General features: G+C 35.8%; 1 protein-coding gene across 2 annotated transcripts; it reads left to right on the top strand.

Annotated features, from left to right (window-relative positions):
• Window positions 1-216: 216 nt before the first annotated feature.
• On the top strand, window positions 217-20,302 carry LOC115699187 (uncharacterized). Of its 2 annotated transcripts, XM_030626469.2 has the most exons (25): window positions 222-381; window positions 729-1,339; window positions 1,433-1,557; window positions 1,663-1,757; window positions 1,855-2,079; window positions 3,213-3,297; window positions 3,709-3,760; window positions 4,195-4,260; window positions 4,998-5,152; window positions 5,880-5,950; window positions 6,455-6,649; window positions 6,759-6,797; window positions 7,247-7,354; window positions 15,663-15,752; window positions 15,940-16,015; window positions 16,532-16,628; window positions 16,745-16,814; window positions 16,892-17,068; window positions 17,163-17,285; window positions 17,589-17,672; window positions 17,980-18,164; window positions 18,370-18,508; window positions 18,594-18,653; window positions 19,149-19,220; window positions 19,910-20,302. In XM_030626469.2, exons 2-25 carry the CDS (start codon window positions 759-761, stop codon window positions 20,024-20,026), a joined length of 3,087 nt encoding a protein of 1,028 aa, XP_030482329.2. In that variant the 5' UTR covers window positions 222-381; window positions 729-758; the 3' UTR covers window positions 20,027-20,302. The 2 variants fall into 2 exon arrangements, with proteins under 2 accessions (XP_030482331.2, XP_030482329.2); XM_030626471.2 differs by lacking the exon at window positions 4,195-4,260 and having other exon boundaries at window positions 217-381.
• The last annotated feature ends 1,282 nt before the right edge of the window (window positions 20,303-21,584 follow it).

Raw genomic sequence — 21,584 nt, 5'->3', positions numbered from 1 at the left:
ACTTTGATTATTTTCAATCCCATATTTATTTTTACATTTTTTATTTATGCTTAAACTTAAATTCTTTCCACATATTTATGACAAATCCTCACTTTCTTATTTTCAATATTTGAAAATTCTTAAGAAATAACGGGCCCAACCCAAATATAAATGCGGAGAGGGCCCATGGGCTGGAGTTGTTTATTCCGAGTTGAAACCTACGTAAAGCTTCGGGAATGTATAATGGTGTTGTTGAGTTTAGTTTAAACTCTAAACAAAGCTGCATCAAGCCGTATCTTATCTCGCTCTTCCCTCCTCTCCCGCTTCTCTCTCCACCCTTCTCTCTCTCTTTAATGGCCGCGAACCAGTCTTCTTCTTGACGAAGCTTCCAATCACCTCTAGGTATGACCGACCTCTCTCTCTCTCTCTTCAAAGCTTTTTCTTTTATTAGTTTTTTAATCGTTTTTTCCCCAATCTGGACTGCAAATTTCGAAGTTGGAAAATTATTACGAAATAATCTTCCTTTTAAAGCTTTTAAATCGTTATTTTGTGTATTTGGATTGAGAAATTTGAGTTTGAGAGCAGATTGGTAAAGGTAATTGTGTTGTTGAAGTCTTTTGCTGTATTGATGCATTTTGTAGTGTATAGTTTGTTATGCTTTATGCTGTTTATATGGTCATTTTGTTGGTTTTGCAATAATTGAATGCAATGTTGGAGTTGGACTAATGAAATGAAATCATGCTCTGCAGTGTTGTGGGAATTGTGTGTAAGAAGCTGCAATGTATGCAAGGAGAATACAGTGTAGAAATCAGATATGGGGAGTGTTGTTGCCATCGAAATACGTTAAGAGGACATACTCTGTTGAACGGGGTTCTTCTCAATCTTGGATATGTAGAACAGTTTTAGGAAATAAATGTTCTCATGGTAGTTTAGGCAGAAGGAGTTTCTTACATTCGTTTTATTCTAGAACTGTTGCGTCTGCTAGTTGCTATACTGATTTAGATGTGAAGTCGAATCCGTGTTTAAAGTCTATTCAGTTCCGAGCTTATAGCTCTGAAGGTGATGGCAGAAATGCTAGTGAGGATAAACTTGCACCTGTTAAAGATGGGGCTGGTTTTGCTAAAGGAAAGACCTTGCAAGAAAAGGTTGGGGAGGATATTAGGAATTGTGATGCTCATGCTCGGCTTGGAGAGCAAGATCAAAAAGAATGGCTCATTAATGAGAAGATTTCAATGGAGAGTAGAAAAAAGGACTCACCTTTCTTGACCAGACGTGATAAGTTCAAAAATGAGTTCTTACGGAGGGTTATTCCATGGGAGAAGATAACTGTTTCATGGGAAACACTACCTTACTATATTCAGTAATTACTGCTCATTGCTTATTCGTATCAGTCAATGTTTTTTTTACTAATAATAGGAATAGCTAAAGTGTTTTAACTTATTTTGTATCGCAGTGACCATACCAAAAAGCTTTTGGTGGAATGTGCTGCTTCTCATTTGAATCACAAAAAGGTCACTTCATCTTATGGTGCCCGTTTGTCGTCTTCAAGTGGCAGAATTCTGCTCCAGAGTGCACCAGGTTGGTGTTGATCCTACTAAGTGATTATCGTCTACCTGTGTATATTGGTTGTTCCCTTAGTGACAATATTTGATTTAATTATTTGCATTAACACTCCCCCTTCAGGCACTGAGCTATACCGCGAGAGACTAGTTAAAGCGCTTGCGCAAGACTTACAAGTTCCTTTACTGGTGCTCGACAGCAGTGTTCTTGCTCCTTATGTAAGATTGTAATAATTTAATATATTAGCACATGAGGAAACTTTTCCGCTTTGTTTGATGGCTAAAAGTAAAGTAGTTATAATTAATATTGCAATAGGATTTTGGTGATGATTGCCAATCAGAGAGTGAATCAGATGATGATAGTACCGAACGCGGGGAGGACTATACTTCGGAGTCTGAGGTGGAGGATGAAAATGAAGAAGATTGGACTAGTAGTAATGAGGCAAAGTCAGACGGTACTGATATTGATGAAGTATCAACTGCTGAAGCAGCCCTCCGAAAGCTTGTTGAAGTTCCACACAATTGTGAGAAATTCGAAAAGGTATGATACAACTCACATTTTCCCCTTTCCCCGTTTCTATTTATCTTTAAACAGTTAGAGTGCAGGTTCAATGGATCAAGTCATGTTCTTTCAACTTTTATGCTATAATACAATGCAATATGTTTATAATAGACGAACATGATTTAATGATTTAGTACCATGTTTACCATGTTTATTGCACTCACGTGGATGGTGATTTTATATCACGTCTGATTTTCTTTGTAGATTTTGAAACCTAGCCACTACTTTAGAAACAGAGGAAGTGGTGTTCTTAGCTTTATTCATATAATAACCATATAATGATTAAATTCTTTTAATTGATATAGAAGTCTATCATACTCCGTATAAAATCTAACCTAGGAATCATCATCCCAGTGGCTTATAAGCATCAAAACTATAGTTTAGATAAATAATTACCACCAAAAGGTTGAAAACATTTATAAAAACATTGCAGAGCTATTAATATTCAATTAGCAAGCTACATACACTATCAAATGTTTCTTGTAACATGATATAACATTCATTACTAACAAGTTATATATATTTTAGAAAACAAGCTATACCATAAGTCTCTTTAAACTTCGAAGTGTATAAGTGGATATTAGTAAAAGTTTATCTTCAAGTTGATTCGATCAACTAGAGATTGAGTTGAAGTGTCCTAACCTTGGGTCTCATGCCTATTTAGCTCACAATATGAAGATCATAGAAGATTTGTACTAGTGTGCCATGTCGGTGCTTTTGTTGTCTCCAGGAATCTGATTAGTCCTTTTATGTGTTACTGCTAGGCCAGATTGGTGGTGCTGTTCTTTTATATTTGTTTTGGTGGATTGTGTGGAAGAGAAGCCAATGCATGTTGTCATAATCTATGTCCTCTTGGTGTTTTGTGCTAATGGTTATAATTAATATGGTTTTGAACAGTCTTAGATACTGTAGAGAAAGTTGAAATCAGATATATAACTTATTTGATCAAATTGTATCTGAGGTTGCGAGCTTCTTGTTATTGTAGGTTGCTCAATTAATTGCTTCATGGCTCCTTAAGTTTTTTGTGTCCTAGTTTTTCAATATATTATTTAAATAGTTGACATCAATTACGAGTCTGATTTTCTTCCCCTTCACAAACACTTCCGTTACAGAGAGTTTCTGGTGAACCTGATTCGACTGAATTCTCCAATGCTGAGGCTGATGAGTCTTCTAAATCCCAACGGCCATTGAAGAGAGGTGAGAATTTGAACGTACTATCCCCATGCTGTGTGTTTTTTAGATGCTGATATTTCAACTTAAAAGGAGCCATATTTAATTTCAGCATTCTTAAAAAAGGAGTGTGAATATTACTTATAAGCACATACATTAAAATTATGCATTCCAAACCTTACCAACTGCTTCATTAAACTAAGAGCATTGCTATATGGCACCATGGTGCCCAACATCCTAGAAGACGAGGCATGTTATTATTGGTACAATTAAGTAACGTGCTCCACTTAATTCTAATTAACTTAAATATAAATATGTAGGACTTGATATTCATTTACACCAATAACTGTATAAGGTGTTAATGCTATAATATATCACATAAATAATATATTCACAATTTAATTACTAATAACTCTTTTGCTTGTCACTTTCTTTTAGGTGACCGTGTGAAATATGTTGGATCTTCCACTCAGAGTGAAGCTGATAAGAGGTAATGCATCACCCCATGTTTGCTTCTTAAATTGATTTCTTTTCTTTCTTTTTTGGAAAATTGCTGTTTTGTCATGAGATAATTTATTTGAGTTTACTTAAAATTTTGTGATATTATAATGGATTAGACCTTTAAATAAGATTGTAATGTCAAATGTGAAGGCTCGTATGAATTTATTTATTTACATTGTAATTTGGAGATTTATTTATTTATTTTTTATAAATTATCCCTTCATTGTTTTACGTTCCTGGAGAAATTCTTTTCTATCCCTTGACAAAAACTTCTCTCACCAAACTCGAATGAAAAAATAAAACTAATTACATGAGAGAGGAAGAGGTCATTTGTGGTCTCTCTTAAACCTTTAGCTTGATCTCATCCAATAGTGTCTCTAGCTTCAACCCACACCTGACATTGACATGCATAATGCAATACAGGATCATATTGGGGAAGATATCAACATCTGATGGTCCAACAAATGCTTATACTATTATTCGTGGCAGGTGGGTTGGTAAGTCATCCAGATGTATAGGGAAGAAAGGGAAAAGCTTGAATTGAATGTCCTCTTCTCTCTAGAGCTTAAGTTGACCCGGCCGGCTTCCATATTCTTGTTACCAGTGGTTCATTTGGTTTACCTTGATCTTGACCTCAAAACAATTTTCATTTCTTACAGAATTAGCTAATAGATCATAAGCCAAATAACAGTAACTGGTTTCAGGCTACCATAAATTTTTAAAAGAAATGCAATTGATTTAAAAGAAGCAAAGAATTTTTCGGATCTTGCTAAAAATTCCTAATAAAGATGATGATGTGGGGAGTGTGAATGGATGGTGGTTGGAAGTTACATTTGTTATTTTCTTGCTTGCCCTGGGTCATATTGTTCGCTCTAAGCAAAGAGTTCCGGTATTCTTTGGACAATGATGTTCGTTTTTTCCCCCTTACTTGAGGATATGGTTATGGTTAAAGTGATAAGGGTTTCGTTGTTTCTGAGTTAGCCACCTTTTTCCATTGTTGTATATGATTGTATTATCAGTAATGATGATTTGGCTGGAAAAATTGACCGACTCCCTTAAGTTTATTTCTGCTCTGTGTGAAGCCTTGCACTTCCATTACTTATGTGATTAAAGACCACAACTGTTGAACTTCTAGAAATAAGATTACCCTCCTCTCTCTATATCTCTCTCTCGTGTGTGTATGTCATTCTGTCAGCATTTTCTGACAGAGCGCTTACATTATGCAGGGTGTTGCAGAAGGGCCAACGTGGGGAGGTATATGAGGTTAGTGGCGATCAAGCTGCAGTTATTTTTGATATTGGTGAAAACAAAGGGAGTGATGCAACTAAGGAGGATAAAGAAACAGAGAAACCTGCAAAGCCACCTGTTTATTGGATGAACGGTAAGCCTTTTTTTTCTTTTAAACCTATGGAAGCTACATTATCAAGCTGTATACACTATGTCGTCTAGTAGTTGATTTCTCTACTTTTAGCATACAAAGTTACAGCTCTTTATTATTTTCTGTTTCATTAAGTACTGCATGTAGTTTAAATCTTTTTTTTTTTGGGCATGCGGTTGTAATATGAAGGTTTTGGGGTAGTTTCTACTCTTTGCTTTAAGTGTTGGTTGAAAAGAAGCAAATGCTTTTTCAATTGCTGTTAGGAGCATAAATTAGCTTGTATATATCGAGATAAAGGTGAAATTTTACCACATAATGGATTAGGCATAAAGTCCCATTAAAGCTCAAATAAGTTCCTTTGGCTTTATGGATATTTTTTTTCTCTTTTCTTTGGAAAAGGTAATAAACTTGCTTTGCCACCAAGCTCTTCTAAATACTAAAAGTTCTGTTATTATTTCATGCATATCCTTTAAAAGTGGGTTTTGGAGGTCTTTTTTTGAAAACATGCCATGTAGGCACTATGTGCAAGCTGGCTAACATAACAAAAAATTTTCATTTCAGAAGCCATAATACTGTTTTATCAAAAATTCATCCTCTGTTTTGTTTATCTATTGTGTTTCTCAGTTAATGCAATTTTCAGATTCATTTGTAGCAGGAGCAGCTTGCTTGTTTTGTTTTGTTTTTTTTTTTTTGTTTTTATGACAACTGACACGTTTTCCTTGACTTTCAGTTAAGGATATTGAGCATGATTTTGATACCCAAGCTGAGGATTGTTATGTTGCAATGGAGGCACTTAGTGAGGTATACCTTGATATTGTCATATGTTATGATAAAAATAGAAAAGAGATCTGCGCCATTTAGTTTTTATTTATTTACTTTTGAATGAAGAGGAAATAAAAATGGGAAATGAGCTATAATTTCTGCTAAGATTTCATTTATCAAAATTGCTTGGAGGTATTTTCACTACCTTTTCTTAGCTCTCTGAAGCTATTTCATTTTGCTTCCTATAGGAAAAAAAACACCATATTCTTTTTTCAGGGATTGGGTCTCAAAAGTGTATTTGTTTTGTTTTATTATTTTATTTACAGGATAAATGATATGAGATGAATCTAATTAATTCAAGAACACAATGGATACATTCTGTCCAGAAAGATCCCCGAAAAACCCTAGAATTCAAAATGATACCCAGACAGGCCCCCCCCATAAAAAACATTTTTCTAGACTCCTAGCTGCTGTGCTACATGACAAAATTATCGAATACCTACCAATCAAACCCTTCACAAGTGCATTTGGTTTTGCTTGTAGGTATTGCATGCACTGCAACCTCTTATTGTATATTTTCCAGACTCTTCTCAATGGTTGTCTAGGGCAGTTCCAAAGTCAAATCGTAAGGAATTTGTCGAGAAGGTTGAAGATATATTTAATCAGATATCAGGTCCTGTTGTTCTGATTTGTGGGCAGAACAAAGTTGAATCTGGATCAAAGGAGAAAGAGAAATTTGTAAGTTAATTTATTAATTGTTTTGAAGCTTGTATATGAATGACTAGAATGATGTTTGTTTCTTAGGCTGATGTTTTTTTCTGACAATTATACTTTTTTTGTTATACAGACGATGATACTTCCAAATTTTGGTCGTCTTGCTAAGCTGGTAAGATGATGGTTTTTTCTTTTTTTTTTCTACTGAACTTAATCCTGAATTTAGAGGTTTTTTTTTTTACCAAACTAACTTAATATTTAAAATAATGCATTTTAAAGATACTTCTAAAGTTTCATTACTTACAAATTTTATTTGCGATTTTGAACTGAACTATTATTATTAAAACTCTTTCATAGAGTTTTCTGCTAGTTTAAACTATACAGTTAGCTATCATAAACGAAAAGAAAATTGTTTGATGTTTTTTTCCTCCGTAAGTGAGGGTTCCTACTAAATTTGGGTGGTCACTCATGGAAGTGTGACCTTTGTCTGCTTTTGAATAAAAAAGCTTGTTTGGTATTTCAGATATTTCTGCTATTTGATTCTTGTGCTGAAGATCAGCAATTCTTGTAGCTATTGTTGTTTTCTTGTGTCAATGAGTTAAGTTTGATGTAATTTTTCAGCCTTTATCCTTGAAGCGTCTTACTGAGGGACTGAAGGCAACGAAGAGATCAGATGGAAACGAAATATTTAAGCTCTTCAAAAATACTTTGAGTGTATATCCTCCCAAGGTACGTGTCTATTATCTTCTTTTGTAGGTCTCAATAGTTGAATAGTGGTTAGGAAAACTATTCCTCTTTGTTTTTTAAAACATCTTAAAGGTGTTTCATATTGAAAATAACACAGTACAGACTCGTAGAGGATAAGGTATCCTCTAAAGACAATGGGCAGAAAACATAACGGAAGAATATAACTGAAGGAAATAGTTTAACCAGTTATCACATCAATGTGCATACAATCTAAAAGGTGTTTTTAAATGAAAAAACATGTCTCACCAATCAACCACAACAGTTTTTAAATTGTTTGTATAATTTCCAGAATTCATGTCTATGTGATTACTATACATATATATATAAATATATATATGATGGGTGACTATTCAATGGTTACATTTTTATTGTAACCATATGGTTACATTTTTCTTTGACCTGTAATAGCAGGTTACTAATAGGTAGAATTTTCTTTTTTAGAATTAATTAATTATAATTAACTATTTTCTTAAAATAATTAATTAAATATTTAACAAGACCTCTTTTAGCAATTAATATTTATATTTAAATCCTTACTCTAATTATTTTATTAATTAAGCCATTTAATTATAATATTTACAATAAAATTTATTTTTTTATAAAAATTAAATTTCTTTTGACACAAATTAAAATTCTCTTTTTATAATAAATTTTTAAATAATAAATTATTTTCAAATGATATTTAATTATTTTGTTACAATTAGATGCACTAAGTATGAGGCCTCAAACTAGTCAATAACAAGTGCAGCCATTTTTTTTCTAAAAAATTCTTCAACTTATTTTACTTTTTACTTTTTAAATATTTAAATAAAAAAAATTAAATAAGTAGGTGTAATAATTTAAAATTAAGAAAAAAAAATAATTGCTAATAGTAACTCTCTCTCCTACTTTTTCTCTCTGACTTGAGAATTGTGCCCATGCACACGAGGGGGTTCCATGGTTCCTTTGGCCATGGTAAGCACCGAAACCCCACTGGTTTTGGGAAGGAAAATGGCTATTACCCCACTGGTATTGGCCTTAGAAAACACTCTGGATCCGGTAGTGACCAGGGGTCTCAAAAATATTGGAGTTTTCGTACTGCTCATAAGGTGTTTATGCTCACCCTATCGAATGATGGAGGCTTCGTTAGAATATGTGAAAGAACTCGCCTCGCAGGGTATGAAATTGCTGTTACATTGGAAGCAGCTTCGTGGTTGGCAGATATCTTAGAAGAGCTGATAGACAGGGAGGAGATGCAGAAAGTTAACTACAAAAGATCATTTCGTAACAGGTCCAACAGTTGCTTATTGGAAATATATCATAACAACCGGGGGGTGTTCATGAAAGTATCAGTCCTTAAGAATAACAAGATATCAATGGTGATCATCCCGGAGGAGGAACGTGCTAATGGATGGAAGGATTTTGCACGATGCCTTAAAGGAACGTTAAAACGAGACTGCCAGCTAAATATCGACAAAGTGAATTTGCCCAAGGAACCTTTGGAGAAGCAGAAGTGGGGAGGAGGAACTCAGCAATCTTGGGCAAGTATTGTGAAACAGAATACCGGTTCTGCGAGAAGACAGATTGTTGATAGAGTCTTCGACCCAACTAAAAATTCGAAACCTCTTGGTGGGAGAAACAGTATCAAACAGCAAATATCCCAGAATCGGAAAGCCAACAGATTGGGATATTGGGACTTCCTACCAAAAGGTAATGGGAGCTTCAGGCCTCGAAATCCATTTCCAAGAAGGAGAATGGAGCAGAACAACTTTCATGAATTTCTACAAGCAGAGTTTTGTGATAAGGATTGGAGCCGAGCCGTGATCATGGTTAGAAATAACAGCGAAGTGTCCTGGAGCTCTATCTTCTATAACCTGTCACGGGAAATTAATAGAAAGTTAGAGGTTAGTCAAATGTTTGACGATCGTACTTTAATATGGTGCAAGAACGTGGAAGAGATGGATGCATTACTGAGGATCAAAAAGACTACAATACCGGGAACAGGTGACACAATTGTCTCTTTTGTAAAGTGGTCAGGGGAAGAACAAAACAGAGAGGTGAAAGTCGAATGTAGGAGCTCGTGGATTGGGGTAGAAGGAGTCCCCCTGAACTTATGGAACCTTGAGATGATGGGGAAAATTGGCAGTTTATGTGGAGGGTTGTTGGATGTAGAGAAAGACACAGCAGAGAAGAACTTTTTACACCACTTGAGACTCAAATTGAGAGGAGACGATAAAGGATTCGTAAACAATTCAATTCTGTTAAGTCACGAGGGACAGGAATATCCTTTGAAACTGTTCAAACTAAATGATTGGGGCTATAGATTTAGTGGTTTTTTCAACACAATATGGCATCAGGACTCGGAATTCTATAAAAGTCAAGAAGCAGGGAAATTTCAAGCTCTAAGGGAAGAAGAAACTTGTGAAGAGATGGAATTTGTAAACAGGCAGGCGGCGGGTGAATCTCAGAAATCGACCGATGCTTTCACGGTGGTTTCTCAACAAAAGGAACCAGGGACTCTCCCTTCTCCGGCGACGGCAGGGGCTAGCTATGGTAGGGCGGTTTGGGGAAGGAACAAAGCGGCAGAGAGTTCAAAAACTCAGCGTCCGTGCGATGATGATGGTACATCCCTCGAGACAGATAGCCGCCCTAGTGATGCGGATTTGTCGACGATTAAGAGTCCCAATGAAGAGCTACGTGATTGTAGGAGGACGATTCCTATTCAGAAGATCTTTCAACGTATTTGGAGAAGTTTGAATGTGCCACGTGTGGGTGCTCCCTCAATGCCAGCTGGACATTTAAATTTAAATTTTTTGTGGCAGTCGGTTGGGAAAAATCTGTCTTTTGATGTGGGCCAAGACCTTATGGGCCGTCCACTTAGGGTTAGAATGAACCAAAGAGATGATGGACTTACAAGCCTTAATAAGATGGATTGGAACTGTTTGGGCCTAAAAAATAGTAGCATGGGCTTCAGTATTTATACACACCACGGGCCCTACACGATGAAATTGTTGTACCACGATCTTCAGGGAATCAAGTCGACTTCAGTCGACAAGAAGGAGCCTCTTTCCATGGTCAGCAAGAAGAACCCAGCCCAAATCTTTTCTGAATATTTCGAAGGTCTCCTCAAGTCTGTCAAGCCAAAATCACGACAAAAATTCCGAAGTGCCATCATTCAATTCTGGAAAGAATTCGAACCAAGAGAAAGAGATTATTCAAAGGCAGTGTTGAGAGAATCGGAACAAATCCCAGTCGTGGAAGAACCAGTAAGCAAACGCTATGTCGTAATGTACTCCAGAAAAAGGAAGTGCACATCCAAACGCAGTAGAGAAGAAACAATTGGTTCAGATCGAACGGACCGTATTGAAGAAATGATATCGGAGGACGATGATCCCTTGACAAATGAGATTCTCGATTTCTCCTCCGAGAGCGATAATTCAGAAGAAGATGATGATCCGGGATTAGTAGAAGATGAAGGAGAAGAACAGGAGGAAATTATGAAGGATATCAAGGCTCTTTGGATTGATAGTGAAAAGCCTACAGAATGCCCAGTGAGTTATGAATTAGGTGTGGAAGTGGGCGAGGTGGCAGCAGAAGTTTCTGCAATAGGCGAGATAGGGGCTGCTCAAGGAAACAATTTGGTGAGAGCCATGGAGGAGTTGGGACTGAATCTGATAATGAATGAGGGCGAAGAAGAACAAACAGTACAACAGACAAAGGCTCGGAGGAAGAGCATTAGAGAACTCAAAAAGTTGGCCTTTAACATTGACTATGACAGAGGTCAGAAAAAAGAGGGATCCCAAAAGAGATCATTATGAGAATCCTATCGTGGAATGTAAGAGGCAGCGGAGACAAGGGAAAAAGAAAAGCAATTAAGGCATCTATCAACAAAGTTAACCCGGATTTAATAATATTACAGGAAGTGAAAAGAGTAACTGTAGATAGGAACTTCATTGGTAGCATTTGGCGATCCCGATTTAAAGCTTGGATCTTGATTCCAGCCATTGGAAGTTCGGGAGGGACGTTGTTAGCTTGGGATACCAGAAGTATCAACGTGCTGGACTCCCTGGTGGGCGAGTTCTCTATCTCAGTATTAGTAGAAGCAGAAGGTAGAAGCCCGTGGTGGTTTTCTGGGATATATGGACCGTGCTCGTATAAAACAAGACATGATTTCTGGGATGAGTTGGCTGGCCTTAGCGCAATTTGTGGTGATTCATGGTGTTTAGGTGGGGATTTCAACGTAGTCAGATCGGTACAAGAAAAACTAAATAGCTCTTCTTGGACTAAGAGTATGAAGACGTTCGATCAGTTAGTGCGGGAATTGAAGTTAATTGATCCAAAATTAAATAATGGGTGTTTCACTTGGTCAAACTTCCGAGACAAACCTATTTGTTGTAGATTGGACCGTTTCCTTTTTACTAGCAATTGGAGTAACGTTTTCCCGTACGTGAGACAAGAAATGTTGGTGAGGATTGTCTCGGATCACAGTCCTATTATTCTAGACTCAAACCCGCCTAGATGGGGTCCTAGCCCTTTCCGATTTGATAACCAGTGGCTGGAACATAAATTGTTCCCCAATAATTTCCGTAACTGGTGGAAAGAGGCAGTCGGGTTAGGGTGGGCTGGTACGAAATTCATGAGCAAATTAAGAACAGTAAGAGGAAACATCCAGAAGTGGAGCAAAGAAACGTATGGCCTCAAACACGAGGCTAAGATCGCCATGGAACGAAGATTGATGATCCTGGATCGACTGGAGGCCTCTGATGATTGGAATCAATCTTTAATGGACGAAAGGAAGGTTATCAAAAAAGAGTGGCAGCAACTTGCATTTGAAGAAGAACGAAGTGTGTGGCTAAAATCAAAGTGCAAATGGGCTAAAGAGGGTGACGCAAACTCAAGATTCTTCCACAACCTCTTGAACGCCAGAAAAGCCAGGAACACAATATCAAGACTTGAAAAGGAAGATGGGTCAATCATTGATAGTGAAGAAGATATAGTCGATGAGATAGTGTCCTTCTATACAAACCTGTATAAAGCTGAAAGAAGACGGGGCTTAAGCATAGAAGGTATTGACTGGCAAAGGATCCCTCTTGACTCCGCCATGGATCTGGAGAGGCCATTTGAGATAGAGGAAGTGAAGGAGGCAGTGTTTAGTTGCGAAGGAAGCAAGGCTCCAGGACCAGATGGTTTCAGCTTGGCTGTCTTTCAATCCCACTGGGAGGTAATTAAGGAAGACCTTATGGAAGTTGTTAAATCATTTGAGAAAGAAGGAATCATCCAAGGCAGCATCAACGAGACCTTCATATGCTTGATCCCAAAAAAACTAAACAGCTGTAGGGTAAAAGACTTCAGGCCAATCAGTCTTATAACAAGCGTCTATAAGATGATTGCGAAAATGCTCTCCATCAGACTTAGAGGGGTGTTGGAGAAGACCATACATGAAACTCAATCTGCCTTTGTTGAAGGTAGACAAATTCTTGACTCGGTTCTCATTGCTAATGAAACGGTAGAAGACTACAGAAGTAGAGGCAAAAGCGGGCTGGTTTTAAAGTTAGATTTTGAGAAAGCCTATGATCGAGTGGATTGGAATTTCTTGGATCTCGTATTGTGCAACAAGGGTTTTGGAGTCACTTGGAGAAAATGGATCAAAGGATGCTTGTCTTCTACCTCATTCTCAGTTTTCATTAATGGAAGACCAAGAGGGAAGTTCTCTAGCTCTCGGGGCCTTAGACAAGGTGACCCACTATCACCCTTCTTGTTTACTCTGGTAGCGGATGTTCTAGGAAGGATGGTGGTTAAGGCAGTAAGCTCAGGCAACTTTTCTGGGTTCGAGATTGGAAAAGAGAAGGTTCATATCAGCCATCTTCAATTTGCAGATGACACCTTATTTTTTGTCAAAGATGATGACTCATTGCAGAAGCTGTTACGATTAGTGGAGGCCTTTTGTGCTATTTCTGGGCTTAAAATCAACATGAACAAAAGTCAAATCTTGGGGATTTGCACGGAAGAGGAAAAGGTGGCCAGGTTGGCATCTCAGATAGGGTGTGAAGTTGGCAGTTGGCCCTTGACTTACTTAGGTATGCCCCTGGGGGGCTCGCCTAGAAAATGGGCTTTTTGGGAGCCGGTTCTGAATAAGTGCGCTAAAAGACTAGATGGCTGGAAATGTTCATTTTTATCTCGTGGGGGTAGATTGACTCTCATTCAGTCAGTCCTATCCTCCCTTCCAATCTACTATCTTTCCCTATTTAAAGTTCCAAAAGCTGTAACTAAAGCATTGGAGAAGTTGATGAGGGATTTTCTTTGGGAAGGCTGCGAATCGTCAGGCGGGGATCATTTAGTGGCTTGGGGTGAAGTATGCAGATCTCGAGAGGAAGGTGGCCTGGGAATTGGGAACTTGGAGATGAGGAACAAGGGCTTGCTTATGAAATGGTTGTGGAGGTTTTCCCTAGAACCAAACTCGTTGTGGCACAAGGTGGTGCTGAGTCGATATGGAAAGTCTGATAACTTCTGGGACACAAAAAAAGGAAGTCGTCTCTCTCCCAAAGGCCCATGGAGGGATATCTCTGATTTGTATGACGAGTACCTTGGGTTAGTACAATTCAAGTTAGGCAATGGAGCCAGCATTCGGTTTTGGGAAGATGTTTGGCTTGGTGACTCCTCCCTATCGAGATCCCTCCCCGACTTAGCAGCGCTCTCCAAGGATAGAAATGTGTCAATAAAAGATCTGATTGTTGACGAGGGTCAGCCTGGGGGACGAGTAGAAAGCTGGGATTTCAAATTTAGAAGGAACCTAATGGAGCGGGAGATCCCAAGTCTCTCCTCGCTGTTGCAAAAGGTGGAACATGTTAGAGTACTCACTATCTCAAATGATAGCCGATTGTGGAAACCAGACTCGTCAGGAATTTTCTCTTGCAAGTCAGCCTTCTCCTGGTTTACGGCGAACCCGAATGGCAGACGAGTCTATTGGGTAAGGCCCTTATGGAAAAGTTGTGTTCCATCAAAAGTCAAAGTTTTTGGGTGGCTTGTTGCTCTAGGAAAAGTGAACGTTCATGATAAGTTGCAAAAAAGGAGGCCATATTCTTCCATCTCACCTGGATGGTGTGTTTGCTGCAAAGTTAGCGGGGAAGATGTGGGGCATCTATTCTTAGGGTGCAGTTTCATCAGTCAATTATGGATCAAGTTGATAAAGGAATTTAAGTTGTCATGGGTTATGCCAAGATGTGTACCACAACTGTTAGTTAGCAAGCTAAAGGGCAGCAAACGCACAACAAAGATGTGGAGAACGGCAGTATTAGCAATAATTTGGGCTGTGTGGTTGGAAAGGAATGCTAGAATCTTCGAAGGGGTGGAGTGTTCAGCAGAGGAATTGTGGGAGAAAGCTAAGTTCTGGACAGCTACTTGGGTTTTTAAAACTAAGTTCTGGACAGCTACTTGGGTTTTTAAAACTAAGTTCTTCGAGGACTTATCCTTCTTAGATTTAAGTAGAGATTGGAATGCCTTGTTGTAAAGGGGTATCTACCCCTTGTATCACTTGTAATATGGTTTTCCTCCGCCACAAGCGAGGCTTATTAATTTACTTTTGGAAGGGTCCTGTCTATGACTTGCGGACCCTTTCCCTTTTCAAAAAAAAAATAATTTAAAATTAAGATAACAAGTATAATAAAATTTAAATTATAAAATTATAAAAAGTTTTGTTATAAAATTTTAAATAATTTAAGTGCAAAAAAGTAAATTGCTAAAAGATCCTTATAAAGTAATAAATTGCAAAAAAATAATTAATAATTATAATTAATTTAATTTTAAAATATAATTAATCTTAATTAAAGTTTTATAAGGAAATAAATTATCAGTTACTTTCAGGTTACAAGTTATTTATTATTTGTTTTTATTTAATTTCCAAATTAATCACAACTATTTAATTGTAATCCAATGGCTTAAAAAAATGTAACCATGGTGGTTACAATAAAAATGTAACCATTGAAACCTCTTCCATATATATATATATTGGTATCTTAGCAAAAATCCTTAATAAGATTGGATTATTTAGGAATCAAATAAATTTTGTATGTGTTAATGTTGATGTAGAGTTGAGTTGAGAAAATTAATCAAATGCTAAACATTTTACATGATTCTCAGCATGAGAATGCTGAGAAGTTCGTTACTAGAGTTACATGTCAAAAACATCTGGCTATGAATTTTCAATTTGTCATTTACTTAGGATAGTAGATTTTTATATCAAATATTTTTTATACAAACATTATTGTATATATACACAATTGTTTCATATATATTTTGTATGTGCTTTTTGCAGGAAGAGGATCACCTTCGAACATTTTGTAAACAGGTGGAGGAAGATAGGAGAGTTATCATATCACGGAGTAATATAAATGAATTACACAAGGTACTAGTCCTAAATTTGGGAACTTCTTATGTTTAACTGGAATTGGGAGTTTCGACTTGTTTATGTGAAGGGACTTGAATGTATTAGATTTGGTATTTTGCAATACTCTTTATGGGTTCAATGGCGCAATTAGCTTTGTTATTATTATTAATAATGTTATTCTTATTTGTTTTTTATTGAATTGCAGGTTCTTGAGGAGCATGAGCTGTCTTGCATGGACTTATTGCATGTAAACACTGATGGTGTGATCTTAACAAAGCACAGTAAGATATTACTGTACTATTGATTAATTGAAAAATGTCAAATAATTTTCTTTCCCTTTTTTTCAACAAAAGAAAATAAAAAATAGCCTATTGCTGTTCTAGATTCAGTGAGAGGAAATACTTAGATGCTCAAGAAGCTTTTTGGATTTGGTAATGAGGATAGGATTAAAGTTTGTGTTTAAAAAAACACTTGATGCAAGTAATTTGTGGGATTATAGAATACTCCAACGTCAAAATCCCATAGGGAAGGATGACAAAATAGTAAAAAGTGCTTAGCTACCTTAGTAAATCTTAAGGATAAATTCACATAGTGATTCAGTGTATGCGTGGGTTGAGTTGGTCCAATTCAGTGAACAAGTCACAACCAACTTGACCAGGATGGGTAGCCATCAGAACTGAACTAATGGTCTTAAGAACAAAACCTTTCAGAACATCTTCTAATCTGGAAACTACTCCTGAAGCATGTAAACAATGTGTCATGTATTATTTATTTTAATTTTTCTTGTACTTTTGCAGAAGCTGAGAAAGTTGTTGGTTGGGCTAAAAATCATTACTTGTCATCTTGCCCGCTTCCTTCCACAAAAGGGGAAAGACTACATATTCCTCGTGAAAGGTATGTAGTCTTATTTTTATACTATTTGTAATACTAAATACTTATGCAAGACTGCACACCTCACATAGTCTTGAAATTGAAATCCTCTAATTTTGATCCCTCTTTATTCTGTAAAGCATTGAAATTGCAATTCTGAGGATGAAGGAGCAGGAAGCTATATCTCGGAAACCGTCACAGACATTGAAGGTATGTTTCGTATCCTTTTACTAAATTTACCGGAAAATCATTAAGAAATATTTTATAATGTACATATATCATTACAGAATCTTGCAAAGGATGAGTACGAGACCAACTTTGTTTCAGCAGTGGTGGCTCCTGGTGAAATTGGTGTTAAGTTTGATGACATTGGTGCTCTTGAAGATGTGAAGAAGGCATTGCAGGAACTTGTTATACTTCCAATGAGGAGACCGGAACTTTTTTCTCAAGGAAATTTGTTGCGGGTATTATATCTTTTTCTTTGTTGTTCTTGGTTGATATAGGATGATATTTGTTCCTTGTTTTTGTCAGTTGCTTATTATGTGAAGCTTTATTTAGCCTTGCAAAGGAATTCTACTATTTGGACCTCCTGGAACTGGAAAAACCCTTCTTGCTAAGGCACTTGCAACCGAAGCGGGAGCTAACTTTATAAGTATAACTGGCTCAACACTTACATCAAAGGTATGTGCTCCATCCATGTAATATCTTGTGCTTTTTATGTAGCTTTGGATCGTGTTCATATTGCATTAAACATGTGCCAGATGATACTTTGGTGTCTGCATATTTTTGTATGTACTAGAGTGATGTACTGTTTTGTCAATCTGTGATAGGTTGAAAAATTGAAATGTCATATTGCCAATGTTAACGTGAAAGGACTGATTTTACATTTACTTTTTTGGATGAAGAAAACCAGAAGCATTGAAGCAATTGTGTACTCATGTTTTTGTTTGGGAGTTGTTATAAACTTGCATCTTTCTGTGACAGTGGTTCGGTGACGCTGAAAAGTTGACGAAAGCTCTCTTCTCCTTTGCCAGCAAGCTTGCTCCTGTCATTATATTTGTTGATGAGGTAAGCTCTTTATCTCTCTCGCTCTAAAAGACATTAATTGTAAAAATTGAAGTGCATAATGCTCAATTCGTATTGCATACCTAAAATTTCTTAGGGTTTACACATGGTTGGCATTGATAATGCATTTGGTTGTACATCTGAAGTAGTTTTTGTAATCTGCTGGTCCTCCTTTTTGCTGTATAATGTTTTGATTGGTTTATATAGTTTGTTTATTATGAAGAGAAACAAAATTTCGCCTTGGAAAATAATATTTGGGCTCTAGACTCCCTGATATGGTTTTCTTTACATCAATATTGGATTTGCGTAGGTGGACAGTTTGCTTGGTGCGCGTGGTGGTGCTTTTGAGCATGAGGCAACCAGAAGAATGAGAAATGAGTTTATGGCTGCTTGGGATGGATTGAGGTCAAAAGATAGCCAAAGAATCCTGATTCTGGGGGCAACAAATCGGCCCTTTGACCTTGATGATGCTGTAATTCGTCGATTACCGAGAAGGTCTGTATTGTTATGGTTTTGTTACTCTGCATGCATATTGATGCTTTTGGTGGTTTTGTCATTTGTGAGATCTGAACACGAGTAGACATGTTTTATCTACTTCTTATATCTCAACATAACGCAGATGGTATGGGGCCTGGATCAGGTGTTAGGTTTATGAAGCAAAAACCTTGAAATGTTTACCAAGTTTTTGTTTGTTGTGCAGGATATATGTAGACTTACCGGATGCTGAAAATCGTTTGAAGATTTTGAAGATATTTCTTTCACAAGAGAATTTAGAACCTGGTTTTGAGTTTGATAAACTAGCTTCTGCAACCGAGGGATACTCTGGTAGTGATTTGAAGGTACGTAGCTAATTTCATTTCTCTTTAATGTGATTCTTTAGTATCTCATACTTACAATATTCATTCTCTTCTGTTTCTCCGACAGAACCTTTGTATCGCTGCTGCTTATAGACCTGTACAAGAACTTCTAGAGGAGGAAAAGAAGGTAAGTTCTTTGAATGTTTATGAAGTTAAATTAGAATACGCGTTGTAAAGTGGCTGCCTGGGAAGTAAGAACATTTTAAAACTACAATTAATTAAGTAGGTGTTTAGAATGCTCTTTTTTTTTAATTTTGTTTTCTCTTTACTTTTATTGAACTTTGAATCGGTTCTTTTAGGAATATTTCAATTTTATGAATTAAAGACAAGATTATTGTGTTTAAACATTTTTCAGACCACAATACTTACAATTTAGCTTTATGCCAGCGTCTCAAAATCACTATTTTTCTATGATTTACTCTCATTAATTTCACTAGTACACAATACAAAGCTCTGATTTATTGACATATTTTGGGGGATTACCATTAGTAGTGCAATTTTCTAATTCTTGAAAGTTTTTGTTGTATTTATTCTTGTTTCTCATTTTCAACTTTTCCTAAATGTCTGATTGTGGTTTAATTGATCTGTGCCCATTGACGTTGCTTGAATTGTCCTGTTATAGGAAAGTATAAATGGTGCAGCACCAAACTTAAGGCGTCTCAATGTGGATGATTTTATTCAGTCAAAAGCCAAGGTAAGATAATTTTGTTTATTCTACTCGAATATATTTATTCCCTATTATATAATTGTGTATATTTTAAAGAGTTAGTTTTTGCATGTCTTGAGGAATTAGGCCTTTGGCTAATCCATTTTTTCTTCTTCTTTATTTTGTGTTGTCCTCTCTACTACAATATTAACTTCAGCCATTCTACAGCTTTTTGAAGTTAAAAAATAAGTAAAATGGAGTGAGTGGAAGGGTTCCTCTCTTAGGAAAGAAATTTGAGGCAAACAAATTAGTGCATTATGAAGATTTTTTTCTCTGAGAAAGTAATTAATAAAATAAAAAGCTATTGAAATAACCTTAATGGTACTCACTTTGCTTAGCCATGCTTGAAACATAAGAGAACAACTGATTTTGTTAATTGTTTTAACTTTTAAGCATAACTTTATTCAAATGAGACACTGCCAAATGGTTGGTAGTATGTGACCTCGAGTGAATAAGAGTATGCTTTTGATATCATACAAAAGCATACTCTTGGGACCCGATACACAAAAATAGGTGGCGTTTTATAATTGGTTGGCGATATTTCCTAAAGCAGTAACAGTATGACACTGAGAAGGGTGCCAGACACCAATAGTACTTTTAAAGTCATTATCTATCTTAAGTTTTTAATGAGTTATATATATATATATTATTTATGTTTGTGGAATTTTTGTGTATAGGTGGGGCCTTCAGTTGCATATGATGCTACAACGATGAATGAACTTAGAAAATGGAATGAACAATATGGAGAAGGTGGAAGCAGGCAAAAATCACCATTCGGCTTTGGGGAAAAATAATATTATTGGGTGTTTTTTTTTTAGAATAATTTATTCATATTGGAAAAAGGGGAAAAAGACCCAAGGTAAGTGATGGGTTGGGTTGGGATATGTATTCTTAGAGAATATTTTTTCTTCTTTCATCCTTTTTGGACGGGTGAAAAATCTAATATAGCCTGCTTGCAAAATTCCTTGTAATGTTAAATGTAGGTGCTTTTATAGCAAAATTTTCCCTCTTTCTCTTGTATATTATTTATTTATGAGTTTAGTGTATTATCTATTTATGTTTCTGGTTTATTAATAGAGGACTTACTTTACAAAACATTAAATCAATAAAAATATATAATAGTAAGAAAAAAGGTCAATTAGTAATTTTTTTCTTCGAACTTTGACATGTACCAAATCGTGTTCTTTGAACTTTTTTGGTCGTTAAAAATTCTCTCGAACTATTGAGATTATTAAATTTAAGGATTTTTGTTTAATTTTAATAAAAAAATTCTAACATGGATGAAAGTTCAAGGGACATGATTTAGTATATATCAAAGTTTGAAGGGCATGATTTGGTAGATATCAAAGTTTGGGGAGCATGATTTAGTACATAAACAATCACTGAAAAGTAAAATTGAATGAAATTAGACAAAAGTCTTTAAATGTAACAATTTCAATAGTTTAGGGGAATTTCTAACGGTCAAAAAAGTTTAGAGAGCACGATTTAGTACATGTCAAAGTTTGGGGGGAAAAATTACTAATTAGCCAAGAAAAAATTACCACAGGACTCGGATTTCTTAAAATATTTTTCTATAAAATTACGCTCAAATCAACATTGCTCACTCTTCTTGAGGTGATCATGACAAAATCAAACTTTAAAATCTGTAATATTAAATTAAATTAAATGTTAATTGATTTTATAGATTACTAAAAAGTATTTTGTTATTTTCTATTTAAAGTTGCCATATTTTGATAGTTTGTGTTGAGTATTCAATCCTTTGCAAATTAATTATAGTTTGTGTTAACGGTTCACGGTTATTGTTTAGTCTTGTTATCCTCTTTGGTGTTTGAGAACACCACATAATAATTAGGGGTGTTCATCTAATCCAATTTACGCTATTTTGCTTATAGTGTATTTGATATGCATTAAGTGCGGATTTTAAATTTTGGATTCAATCCAATCTTAATAATTCAAATCTAATTTTATCTGTAAAAGTGCGGATTGGTTCGGTTATTTTAGATTGGTAACTTTTTAATATTAAATTCTTTTGGATTGGATCGTACGGATTGAATTGAATCAGGTATTTTTATGAACACCCCACAATTAAGACAATTAAAAAAACATTAGAAGAATTTTTTATGCTATTTTTGATATATAAATACATAAGAATAGAATAGAAATAAAAAAAAAAACTACTCCTTTTAATCTTACAATATAATGATCTTTCTTTTCAATTTTAAATAGAATAATCATTCTACATCTAAATGATGTAAAAGCTATTTTAATATTTGAAAATACAACCAAATAAAAAAAAAAAGGAAATACTTGAAGTCTTGAACTTTGTTTCAAAGAAAGAAAAAAAAAGGGAAT

This window comes from Cannabis sativa, chromosome 8, assembly GCF_029168945.1.
Source record: "Cannabis sativa cultivar Pink pepper isolate KNU-18-1 chromosome 8, ASM2916894v1, whole genome shotgun sequence".
Taxonomy (NCBI): Eukaryota; Viridiplantae; Streptophyta; class Magnoliopsida; order Rosales; family Cannabaceae; genus Cannabis; species Cannabis sativa.
The sequence above is the reverse complement of the archived record's forward strand: the minus strand, read 5'-3'. Positions and strand labels throughout refer to the sequence as shown.

Coding starts and splice junctions, on each gene's coding strand:
- LOC115699187 (XM_030626469.2), top strand. CDS start 759: ATGTATGCAAGGAGAATACAGTGTAGAAATCAGATATGGGGAGTGTTG. Junction 5,153..5,879: donor ACCTGTTTATTGGATGAACG/GTAAGCCTTTTT, acceptor CTTGACTTTCAG/TTAAGGATATTGAGCATGAT. Junction 6,798..7,246: donor TTGGTCGTCTTGCTAAGCTG/GTAAGATGATGG, acceptor GTAATTTTTCAG/CCTTTATCCTTGAAGCGTCT.